Genomic DNA, 13,161 nt, shown 5'->3' on the forward strand with positions numbered 1-13,161 from the left:
TCCAGCAAATTGAAAAAGAACAGCAAGAAAACCCGACACCCTTTAAAAAAACTGAAATTATAAAAACTAGAGCAGAAATGGCTATTAATTTTATAAAACAAAAGCTGTGGGAGAAAAAAAATGTACAGTGACCTTTTTGGAAGGTAGTCATTATCTGAAATAGCACCTTTTATTTTTTTTCATCAGAAATCTTGACCACTTAATTAAGTTAATGCTGTATTTGTGACTTCTGTTGGTGGAACACTTTACTTGTAATGTTCCGTTTTATAACAAGCCTGTTGCTATATAGTTGGCCTTGGCAGGATTATACCAAGATGAAATGAAAGGCAAATCTTCCAAGACGGATAGACCTAAAGCATCACTCTTTAAAAGTCCACGAACACCACCTCAAAGGTAAGGGTTTTTTTTTGGGGGGGGGCATATTTTTTTTTCTGATTTATGCACTTAATAGGTACATATGTGTGTAAATAGATTCTTTTTTAAAATTGAGATTTTATTATAAGTTTTGTATTAAAAACTGTAGCCCTTTACTGGAGAGCATGATGTTGAGTGAACTAAGTTCCATAAGGACAAATACTGTACAAAACCATTATTATAGAATGAGTATGAGGATCCAAGGGGAAGGAGAGTGGAAGCAGAGGGGTGAAGATGGTTGGGGGGAGGGATTAATCATGGGATCACACAATTTGGGTGGGAGGTGAGCAAGTGGGAAGGATCTAGTACGCAAAACAGTGTGTTCAAATTTTGTAAATAAACTAGTATAAAAAATTACCATCTTTTAAGAGTTGTGTTACTAATTCCCAATTATTTTAAAAATCTTCTTATTGTTGTCATATGCCATCTAGTCAAAACCAACTCATAGCTACCCTCCGGCAGGTTTTCAGAGGCAGAAAAAGAATGGAAAGAGATTTCCCTATCCTTCTAGCAGAGCAGCTGGTGTATTCAGACCACATGCCTTTAGGATTATCTCGCAGTTTCTTACCTCTGGACCACCATAGCATTCTGAAAATAGACTGGGGATTTTTAAAAGTCTTAATTTCTTACAGATTATTTATGTAGTGTGCCTTCAAATTTAATTGAAAACTAGAAGACCTTATTAAAGAATAACCTTAAATACCTGTTATTATGGCAATCTTCATGTGAAGTTATATCCTGAATGCTATTTTTCCTCAGCACAGTTGGTTCTTTACTTTTCTGGAATCATCAGATCCACTTTATATGCACAAATTTTGGAGAATATCTTCAAGGTCACCTCCATTCCTTGTGTCCACTGCTATTAAAACTCTTCTCCAGTCCTGCTCCCCTCATAATTTAAGTGTAGTCCAAAACCTATGTTATGCAGATGACACAATGTTGCTCACAGAAACTGAGGAGGACTTGAAGCATTTGCTGCAGAAGGTCAAGGACTATAGTCTTCAATATAAATTGAAGCACAACATCAAGAAGACAAAGATTCTCACCATGGGCCAATTGGCAGCACCATGATAGATGGAGAAGAAATGGAGGTGGTTAACAATTTCAGCTTGGCAACACAATCATCACTCTTGGCACAAGCAGTCAGGAAATCAAAAGACTAATTGCTCTGGGGAAAGCTGCTGTCAGGGACCTCTCAAAAGTGCTGAAGAGCAACAATGTCAGTCTGGAGACTAAGGTATGCCTGATTCAGGCCATGCTCTTGGCAGTTACTTGCTATGCATCAGAAGGCTGGACAGTGACCAAAGATGACAAAAGAAGAAATATGTCAATTGTTGCTGTTATGTGCCATCGATTTGACCATAATTCAAAGTGACCCTATGCACAATAGCTCTGAAACCTTCTCTTTCCTGAGCCAGTCTCACTGTCTCTGACACACCTACCCTCATTTTTGCCTATTACTTCAGAGCAGCTTGAACTTCCTCCTGTATCACCATTGCCTCCTGATCATGTGTTGTTTCATGAAGTTCTTCTGTTTCATCCAAATCTTTTTGGTACAGTGACTCTGTATACTCCTTCCATCTTCTTTTGATACTTCCTGTATCTTTCAGTATTTTGTCCATGGAATCTTTTAAGTATTGCATCTCAAGGCTCAACTTTGTTCTTTAGTTCCTTCCACTTAAGAAATACCAAGCTAATTTGACCCTTTTGATTTTCCTACTCAAGCTCTTTGCACACTTTATTATAATACTTTGTTTTGTCTTCCTGAGCTGCCCTTTGAAATCTGGTTAGGTTTTTAACTTTCTGATTTCTTCCCTTTGGTTTGGCTTCTCCACGTTCTAGTGCAATATTCAGTATCTTCTGACATACATCTCAGTCTTGTCTTCCCTCACTGTCTTTTGCATTTTTTTATGGATGATATTCTTGTTATTTTCCCACATCTCCTTTTGTCTTTGTTTATTTGGGCTCAGGGCCTCAAAATTGTTTCTGATACGGTTTTTAAATTCAGATGGGAGAGACTCAAGATAAAATTTTGGTTCTTGTGGATTTACTTTAATTTTCTTTAGCTTCAGCATGAACTTGCATATGGGTAGTTAATGGTCTGTTCCACAATCCACACCTAGCCTTCTTTTCATAGTTGGTATTGAGCTTGACCAACAATTCTTTACACAGATACAATCAATCTGCTTCCTGTGTAGACCATCAGTTAAAGTTCATGTATATAGTCAGTATTTCTCTTTCTTATAAAAAGTATTTGCAATGAATAAATCATTGTGCAAAATTCTATCATTCTATCTCCAGCCTCATTTCTGTCACCAAGTCCATATGTTCTGACTGCTGACCTTTTTTCTTTGTTCCCAACTTGTGCATTCCAGTCACCCATTTTATTTATGCATCTTTGTTACATGTTTGATTGATTTCCAACTGCAAAAGTTGGTAGAAGTCACCTATTTTCTCCTCTTTGGCTCTGTGTTTTGGTGCATATATTTGAATGACAAGAGTATTAACAGGTCCTCCTTTTATTCGTATGGATATTATCCTGTCACCCACAACATTGTAATTCAGTATGGATGTAGAAATGATCTTTTTAACACCTTGCCGCAAATGATGGCTATAGCAGGGGGGAAAATGTGTTTCTAAACACGGTTGTCAACTTAAAAGTATGCGGCAACGTGTTAACTATGAATGTGACCCCATTTTTCCTCACTTTTCATCCCTGGCATAGTACATTATATGATTGTCAGATTCAAGATGTCCCATGCCAGTCCAACTCAGCTTGCTAGTACCTAGTATGTTAGTGTTTATGCGTTTTATTTCCTTGACAAGGTCTAATTTTCCTACATTCATGTTTCTGATACTCCATGTTCCAGTCACTAGTATCTATTTGCACCTGTTTATCCTCCTTTGTGTTTCCCAGTTTGAGGGCTTAGCCTCTGATGCCATCTTTGCTAGTCTAATTGGAATGTTCACTGTTGTACATAGGGTTCCAGAGACCTGTTAGTGCAGTAGAAAGATTGTCATCTCTCCATTTTAGGAGTTGCTCAGGAATAAACGTGTGATCTACATTTAGTTCAAGCTGCTCTGAAGGAATTGGCAAAAAACAAAGGCCCAGGACTTAATGGAATACCGACTGACGTATTTCAACAAACAGACACTGCTCACCAGATTCTGCCAAGAAACCTGGAAGACCACTCCCTGGCCAATCACCTGGAAGAGATCTGTATTTATTCCCATTCAAAAAAAAGGTGATGCAAAAGAGTACGGAAATTATTGAACAATGCCATGGTGGTGGTGTTGTCGTTGTTATATGTCATTGACTTGCTTGCAAATCATAGTGACCCTATATACAACAGCCCTTAAACCTGCTCTATCCTGTCCCAACTTTATTGTCTCTAACACACCTACCCTCATTACGCCAGTTATTGTATCAATACATCTCATCAGTGGTCTCCCTCTTTTTCTTCGTCCCTCCACCCTTCCAAGTGTGATGTCTCTCTCCAAGGACCAGTTTCTCCTTGCAACATGACCAAAGTGTGTCAGATGAAGCTTCAGAATCCTTGCCTCCAAGGAGCAGGCCTGTTTCACCCTCTCTCGGACGAACCTCTTTGTTCTCCTGACAGTCCATGGTATATTCAAACTCTTCTCCAGTACTATAGCTCAAAGACCTCAGGCCAAGAAAACAACACTTAGAACCCAGATCTAGAGGACATATCGCTCTCTCCTGGGAACATATCCTCTTGTGTCAGTACCTTGCTGCAGATGAAAGAGAAGAAGTACTAAGCCACAAGTAATCAGTCATGGAGTGAAAGTTTAAGGCAAAGGACTTTTCCTCAGAACCATCTGAGATAGGAGCCTTCCATGATTCTTGTACTTGGTATTTGTACTTACAGACTCTTAAATTCAAGAGATACTGTCCACAGCATAAGAAACTGGTAAGGTGTTCAGAATCACAGATGCCCCAATGGCTTGAGACATAAGCCATCATATCAAGGGGTGAATAGGAGGAGAGAGGTGCTGAATGGTGTAGGCATGAGTCAAAAGGGATGCTGATGGAGTAGGGAAAGGGGTGGGTCAAAACATACGTGCTAAAGATGGGTTGCAACACTGAATCTATTGGTCATTTCTGTAATTGGGTAAATGTCTTTTATCTACTCCTTTCTGTAAAATGCTTGTCTGTCAGATAATATTCTTATTAAAAAAATAAGACTGAGAAGAAGGATTGGCCATCCACTTCTGAAATAACAGGACTTTGAAAACCCTATGTACAATAGAATAATATTATACACAAGCAAAATTTTGCTGCAGATTATCCCAAAACAACTGGAACAGTACATTGACGGAAAAATGCCAGCTATACAGCCCAAGTTTAGAAGAAGCCATGGCACCAGAGATATTATTGACAGTGTCACATGGATCTTGACAAAAAATCAGAGTACCAGAGGAATGTCTTATCGGTATTTCATTGACTATACAAAGGAATTTGACTGTGTGGATCACTACAAATTGTGGCTCACCATGAGAAGAATGGGAATCCCAGAACACTTGATTGTGCTCATGAGAAACCTATACTCAGACCAAGACTGTTTATTCCTAAGAACAGAGCAAGGAAACAGTACATGTTTCAAAGTCAGGAACGGAGTTCATCAGGGATGCATCCAGTTTTCATACCTTTTCAATCTGTATGTGGAACACATCATTTGGAAGGCTGGGCTTTATGAGTAGGACTGGGGCATCTGGATTGAAGGAAGACTCAACAATCTGCATTATGCAGACACAACCTTGCTTGCTGAAACTGAAGAGGACCTAGAGAGTTTGCTGCAGAAGTTCAAGCACTGTAGTCTTCAATATGGGCTAAAGCTCAACATCAAAGAAGATAAAGGTTCTTCACCACTGGGCCAATTGGCAGCACCATGGTAGATAGAGAAGAGATTGAGGATGTTAACAGTTTTGGCTTACTTAATTATGCAGTCAACTGTCTTGGTACTAGCAGTCAGGAAATCAAAAGATGAATTGCCTTATGGAAGCCTGTTGTCAGAGTAGAGTTCTCTCCATGGTACCGAAGAGTAATGATGTCAGTATAGAGACTTATGGTGCGCCTGATCCAGGCCATGGTCTTTGCAGTTACTTGCTATGCATCAGAAAGCTGGACAATGAGTAAGAATAATGGAAGAATAATTGATGCTTTTGAGTCGTGGTGCTGGAGAAGAGAGCATACCATGGACTGCCAAGAGAACAGACAGGTTTGTCTTGGAGAGGGTGAAACCAAGTTTCTCCTAGAAAGCTAGAATTTTGAACTTCCGTCTCATACTTTGAGCACATGGCCAGGAAGAACCAGTCCTTTGAGAAGGACATCATGCTTCCAAGAGTGGAAGGACAGGCAGAGGAGGAAGACCCTGGAAGAGATGGATTTACACAGTGACTGGAGTAATGGGGGTAGGTGTGTTGGAGTCAGTGGGACTGGCTCAGGATAGGTTCAGAGCTATTGTCCATCAGGTCTCTCATGTCACAGCTGGATGGCACATAACAACACCTACATTTAGAGACAGCACTCTGAATCGATTTGGAATTAATTTGAGGGCAGTGAGTTTGGTTCTAATTTTTTAAATCTAAAGGTGAGTTTACTAACTTGGTCTCTACTGAGAGTATATTCTTTAGTGGGGAGCGATTAACTTCTCAGTGTCAGCATCCCTTTTCTCTACTGTATCAAAATATAGAAGTGACATAGACACATTTGATGAGCGTTTAAGAATGAGGAAGGAGTGAGGGAGGGACTAAGCTAGTTCTCATATTCCATCTCTGCTAACTCAGCATGAGAAAGTATATAAACTCATTACCAAATAATCTCATCCTTAAACTTATTTTTAGAACTTTTTCTGTACAACTTGTAGAAATAATTTTTCCATAAAAGTGTATATTATTCTACTTTCAAGTAGTCTATGTCTGTATTTTTGCTTTTTATTAATGAGCTATAATTTTTAAAGGTTCTATTCAAGTGAGCATGAATATAGTGGATTACATATAGTTCGACCTTCACCAGGGAAAATTGTGAATGAACTTTTCAAAGAGGCAAGGGAACATGGAGCAGTGCCTCTGAATGAAGCTACAAGAGCATCAGGTGATGAAAAATCTAAGGTAAGCACTCAGCTTTATAGCTAAATGTACTTTTATATAACTGATTTACCTATATGTTTTATCCAAGTAAAGAAGTAGCCAAGAAATCCAGCGACATTATATTTGGTGCATGTGCTGCAAAAACGCAAAGGTCCCTTTCAGAACTGAAGCTTGCCTGACTGAGGCATCGTCTTTTTGTTTGCTCATGTGGATGAAAATGAATGAAGAAGACCAAAGACATATTGATGCCTTTGAATTAGTTTTGGGGAAAAATGTTGATTATGTCTTGGAGTTGCGGAAGAATGAACAAATCTGTCTCAGAAGAACTAGAGCCAGATTACATCTTATACATGAAGTGGTCAGCCTTACAAACTTTGGACATGTTGTCAGGAGGGACAGTCCCTGGAGAAGGAGCTCATGCTTGGTAAAGTAGAAGGTCATTGAAAAGGAGGAAACCCCCCAATAAGATGAACTGACATGCTGGTTACAACAGTAGGCTCAAACAGAAAAATTGAGGCTGGTGCGGAATGAGAAGGTGTGTGTTTCTTTCTGTTGTGTGTGGAAATGCTGTGAGATGAAGTAGCATCTACCGTTAGCAATTTCATATTATTTACAAAAATTGTTTTACTAAATCTATATTTCTTTTACTTCTTAATTTTTGTGTAATTATTTCCTTTTTATAATCTATTACTGATTGATTAATATAAGACAACTTACTTTTCAGTACAATCTTTCATTAACTTTCTATTTTTAAATCAATTCTAGGTTCCCAGAAGTTTCAGACATCACACAGTAGACCAACTTAACTCTCATCTAGGTTTTTCCAGTGGTTTCGTCTTACATAATTCTAGTTCATTATCAAGCAAGGAATTTAATAGTGTGTTAATGAAAGTTCTTTTACATGTTAACACATGTAGACATTAATATGATGACCACTTCTAGCTTGAGATTATTGCATCTTCACCCGAGGGTATGTCCTTATCTCTAGTCACTCCTGCGGTCCTTGTCATGTTTTTCTCCTGAGAATTTTATATAAATGGGCCATCTAGTATGTGACTTTTTTTGGAGTGGCTTTTGCCCTCAGCTTAATGCCCTTGAAATTGATCAAAGCTGTTTAAGTGCATCTGTAGTTTGTTCTTTTTGATTGCTAAGTGATATTCCATGACATGACTTTTCCATAGTTTAACTGTTCACTTATTGCAGGACGTTTTGATTATGTCCATATTTGGCTGTTAAATTTCCTGTATGCGGTAATTTTCAGGGTTTTGTGTGGACATAGTTTTCGTTTCTTTACAAGAATGTCTAGGAGCCTGGGGAAAAAATATTTGGTAATGACATATCTGATAAGGAACTTATATCTAGAATTTATAGAAGACTCAAGCACCACAACAAGATAAAGGTAAACAACCCAGTTGAAAAATGAGCACAGGATATGAACAGACGCTTCACCAAAGAAGACATTCAGATGGCCAACAAACACATGAAGAAATGTTCAAAACAACTATGAGATATCATCTCACCCCTCTAAGATTAGCAAAGTTTGACAGGACAGCAAACAACAAATGCTGGAGAGATTGTGGGGAAATTGGAACACTTATGCACTGTTGGTGGGAGTGTAAAATGGTGCAATTACTATGGAAGGCAGTGTGGCATTTTCTCAAAAAGTTGGAAATAGAGATATCATTTGATCCAGCAATTCCACTACTGGGAATATACCTTAAAGAAACCATAACTGCCACCCAAGCAGATAGATGCACACCCATGTTTATTGCAGCCTTGTTCACAGTAATAAAGGGTTGGAAAAAACCCAGGTGCCCATCAACAAACAAATGTATAGAGAAGCTTTGGTATATTCACACAATGGAATACTATGCTGCATTGAAATATAAGGAACTCATGAAATATTATGCAAAGTGGGTGACCATGGAGGACATTATGCTGAGTGAAATATCTAAGTCACAAAGGGACAAACACTGGATAATGCTACTTTTATAAAACAGGACTGACATTGGGATTGGGAGAATCTAAGTAAACAGGGATTAATTAATATATACTGCATTGAAACATATGAGGGAGAGAATTCTTTGAAAGGAATATATAATTAGGTATTATTTTCATGACAAGAGTCCGGAATAAGAACTTCATGGGGGAGTGGACTTGGGGGGGTGGGGGTTGTATAGTCATGAAAGTTTTTCTGTTTGTTTTTTACTTTTCAAAGAGAAAAAAAAACAATTGGGTGGGCAGGGAGGGAAATGTGCAACAATGAATGAATGGAAATCCAAAGTTTCTATAAACTTTCATTAACATTTTAATTAAAAAAAAAAAAGAATGTCTAGGAGCAAAATAGCTGGATCATGTATTAAGAGAAAATCTAATTTCTTAGAAACTGCCAAATTCTTTTATGGGGTGGCTGTCTCATAGTCCTATATCTACTTTCTCTACATTTTTGCCAGTGTTTAGTTCTCCATTATTTTTGATGTCTGCCTTGTATCTAGTTACAGTTCCCTGCAATTTTTAATTGCATTTTCATATGGTTAATGATATTGAACATTTTTGTGTGCTTATTTGTTATTATACTTAGTATGCTTTTCAGTGAAATAACTCTTTATGACTCCTCATTTTTAATTAGAATATTTGTTCCTATTTAGCTTTTAGAATTCTTTATGTATTTTAATTAATGGATCCCTTGTCAGATGGGGTGTTTGTAAAACATTTTCTCCTAGCTTATAGTTTTATCTTTTCATTGTCTCATTAATACCTTTCACAGAACTAGAACATTTTCATTTTGATGAAGTCACGTTTACTCTTTTTTTTTTTAAAAAAGGGTCATGTTTTTGTAGTGGTAGGTCCTGAATATTTTCTCCTTTGTTATCTGTAAATATTATACCATGGATGAAAGTTGGGCAGGAAATAAGGAAAACCGAAGAAGAATTGATGACTTTGAATCACGATGTTGACAAAGAATTCTTTCTCTACTGAATTGCTGTTGTATTTCTTTAAATATTTATAAAACTTTTTATATAACTTTTTTATTATATCATTTGATATAATGCTCAAGTATCTTTTTTCTATACCATTTATTCCCATCATTAGAATTTCTCAACTTGAAGTTAGCTCATTAAAATTAACTTGGATATTGTTAAGTAATTAGAACTAAAATTAATACTTCAGTAATAGTAACTCTAAACAGTAGATAAGGTTGTTCCAAAAGGCACACACACTGGCATACTTCAGACTTATCTGAGACCAGGTGTTATTTTAGCAATAATGAATAAAATTCTTCCTTTACATTGTAAAACTCTTCTATATTGTGAGTTTTATTGTAAGCTTTGTCAAAATATTGTTGTGGCCTTTCTAAATAAAGTCTAATGTGTTTCAGCATGTAAATTAATTTCTTACTTTAAGATTGGCCTAAGTTATTTCAGCATGTGCCACAAGCATTGTTACAGGAGGAAATAATTTCTTCCTTGAATAGGTTGGATTTTTTAAAAAAAATGCCTCCTTTTGAGTACAGTTTCCTTATAAATATGAACCCATTTGGCTAATTATGGTTTTTTAAGTATTTATAAGACATGATAATAACATATTTATTTAATAATCCCTAGTGACTGTTTAGCTGATTTGTTGTGTGTTTTAGTCATTTACAGGTGGAGGATACAGATTGGGCAGTTCCTTTTGTAAGAGATCTGAATACATCTGTGGAGAAAACCAGTTGCAAGATGTAGGTACATTAATCAAAATTAAAAAGATTGAATGTTTCCCTCTACTAACTACTGTTTGTTTTAGAAATAAAAGTTGATAATAAAGTCATTTTAATGACATTTTGAAACATAATTAAATGATCAGTGTATATTTTTTCAGTTTCAAATTTTATGTTTTCATAGTATCTTGCACTTGATTCACTGTGTAAAAAAATGAGTAATAATTGCGTGAAATGATATACTGTCATAATGCAGAGAAGACTGAGCTATAAACATGAAAATACCCAAAATCTATCTTTATTTTCAGTGCCATCTGAAATTTTGCAGTTATAATTTCAATTTAAACATTTATACTTTAGCCGTGGAGGGTCATGAAAATTTATTCTTGACTCTTGGCCTGAATATGTGTATACACAGTAGCAGAGAAAAGAATATAATCCTAGAATAAGGAGGAGGAGGCTGTGGGCTGGGAGGTACAGATACTGTTTGCAGATTCTTGTATTTTCTCAGGGAACCAGGAATCATTGTACTTAAAGGCCAAGGTCAGGTCACTCGGCCTTTAGTCCTTTCAGCCATTGCCATTGCCATTACCATTACCATTACCATTACCATTACCATTACCATTACCATTACCATTACCATTACCATTACCATTACCATTTGTTAAGCTAAAAACAGCTCTGCTAAGGAAATGTATGTGGTTTCATGTATGCTTTTGGTTATTAATAACTCCATATTTTAAGTAAGTGGTTTACTATGTTGTGCTAAATCATTTTTGAAATATAAAATTATTTGGTGGAAATAGAGTCTTATGTTTATTTCTTTCTTAATTAATAGGTTCAGGTTTTGCTTAAATTGTGGAGCAATGGTTTCAGTTTAGATGATGGAGAATTGAGACCTTACAGTGACCCAGCAAATGCACAATTTCTGGAATCTGTTAAGAGAGGGTAAGATGGATTATTTATGTTCTCCTTCTTACTTAGAGTGAGACTCTTGTTTTTTGGTTTTGAACAGATTCTTGTCATTAGTGTCCTGTGGTTTTTAAGAGTTATACAATGTAATGCATTATATAGGTGGTTGCTGGGAGGAAGAATATCCTTAAGTGGAAAGGATAGGCTGTTATCTGCAGGTCACCAGGTCTTAACTCTGGAGGTTGGCTAGTGGTCACTGGCCCCTTTGAAAAAACTTGGATACCATTAAAAAAAATCTTAGTGCAGTAAATCACTCAGTGGTTTTGCTTGGTGCTGTCTATTCACTAAGCCAGTGTCCTGCTTACTGTTGACAGGGTGACTTATTTCAGGTAGACCTGAAATTCAGCAGCTTGTATTAGAAATGTTTTAAAGTGGCATTACTGCTGTCAGAAGATGTCAAAAGATAAGTTGAAAGTTATAATCTGTGAAAGTGAACCAGATGTTTGACTTATTTGAAGGACATGATGAATCAATCAGCCTTGCCTTTTAGATTCCGTCAGTCTTGCTATTTTCATGTATTTACAGTACCTAGCTGGCTCAGTCTGTAAGGCCTTGTGCTGCTAACATAAAGGCAACCTGTTCAACTCCACCAGCAGCTCCACAGTAAAAAGATGGACAATCGCCTATGATGTATGTTATTATGTGCTGTCGAGTCACTTGTGACTTACAGCGACCCTCTGTACAACAGCCCTAAACTCTGCTCTATCTTGTACCAATCGCACCGTCTCTGAAACACGCATCCTGATTACCCCAATCACTGAATCAATCTACCTCATGGGGGGCCTTCCCCTTCTGCGCTGTCCCTCCACCCTACGAAGCATGATGTCCTTCTCCAAGGACCTGTTCCTCCTTGCAACATGTCCAAAGTATGTTAGACAGAGCCTCAGAATCCTTGCTTCCAAGGAACAGCCTGGTTTAACCCTTTCCAGGAAGAATCTGTTTTCCTAGCAGTCCATGGTACCCTCAATACCCTTCTCCAGCACCAAAGCTCAAAAGCATCAATTCTCCTTCTATCCTCCTTAGTCATTGTCCAACTCTCTGATGCATAACAAGTGATAGCAAAGACCATGGCCTGTATCAGACACACCTTGGTCTCCAAAGAGACACCATTGCTCTTCAGTACTTTGGAGAGGTCCCTAACAGCAGACTTTCCCATGGCAATACGTCTTCTAATTTCCTGGCTGCTGGTGCCAAGAGTGTTGACTGTGGAACCAAGCAAACTGAAGCTGTGAACAATCTCAATCTCTTCACCATCCATCCTGATGCTGCCAATAGGCCCAGTGGTGAGAGTCTTTGTCTTCTTGACATTGAGCCTCAATCCATATTGGAGTCTGCAGTCCTTGACCCTCTGCATCAAGCGCTTCAGGTCCTCCTCAGTTTCAGATATATGCACGAACTACCAGAGCCAAGGAAGAGGAAATAGAAGATTTTTACCAACTTTTACAGTTGGAAATCCATCGAACTTGCAGTCAAGATGCATTGATAATAATGGGTGACTGGAATGCAAAAGTTGGAAATAGAGAAGATTCAGTAGTTGGAAAACATGGACTCGGTGACAGAAATGGAGCCGCAGAGAGGATGATAGAATTTTGCACAATCACTTATTCATTGCAAATATGTTTTTTAAGAAACATAAAGGCAGGTTATATACATGGATTTCACCTGATGGTATGCATAGAAATCAGATTACTTACATCTGCGGAAAGAACCACTGGATCAGCTGTGAAAACTAGGCCAGGAGCTGATTGTGGAACAGACCACCACTACTCATATGCAAGTTCCAGCTGAAGCTGAGGAAAATTAAACCAAGTCCATGGGAACCAAAATATGACTTCAGGTCTATCCCACCTGAATTTCAGAACCAGCTGAGGAACAGGTTTGAGGCCTTAAACACCAATAAGCAAAGACCAGATGAACTCATCAAGGGTATCATTCAGGAAGAGTGCAAATGGTCATTGCAAAGA

General features: G+C 37.7%; 1 protein-coding gene across 1 annotated transcript in view; it reads left to right on the forward strand.

Moving 5' to 3' along the window:
• Positions 1-13,161, forward strand: part of UBXN2B (UBX domain protein 2B) — a 70,351-nt gene that overhangs the window by 23,702 nt on the left and 33,488 nt on the right. The window contains exons 2-5 of the mRNA XM_006899224.1: positions 290-393; positions 6,396-6,546; positions 10,163-10,246; positions 11,064-11,173. Coding sequence (XP_006899286.1) covers positions 290-393; positions 6,396-6,546; positions 10,163-10,246; positions 11,064-11,173 — 449 coding nt within the window. The remainder of the gene's footprint in view (positions 1-289; positions 394-6,395; positions 6,547-10,162; positions 10,247-11,063; positions 11,174-13,161) is intronic.

The sequence above is a fragment of the Elephantulus edwardii genome, unplaced genomic scaffold (genome assembly GCF_000299155.1).
Source record: "Elephantulus edwardii isolate Elephantulus edwardi_28Jun2011 unplaced genomic scaffold, EleEdw1.0 scaffold00248, whole genome shotgun sequence".
NCBI classification, from domain to species: Eukaryota; Metazoa; Chordata; class Mammalia; order Macroscelidea; family Macroscelididae; genus Elephantulus; species Elephantulus edwardii.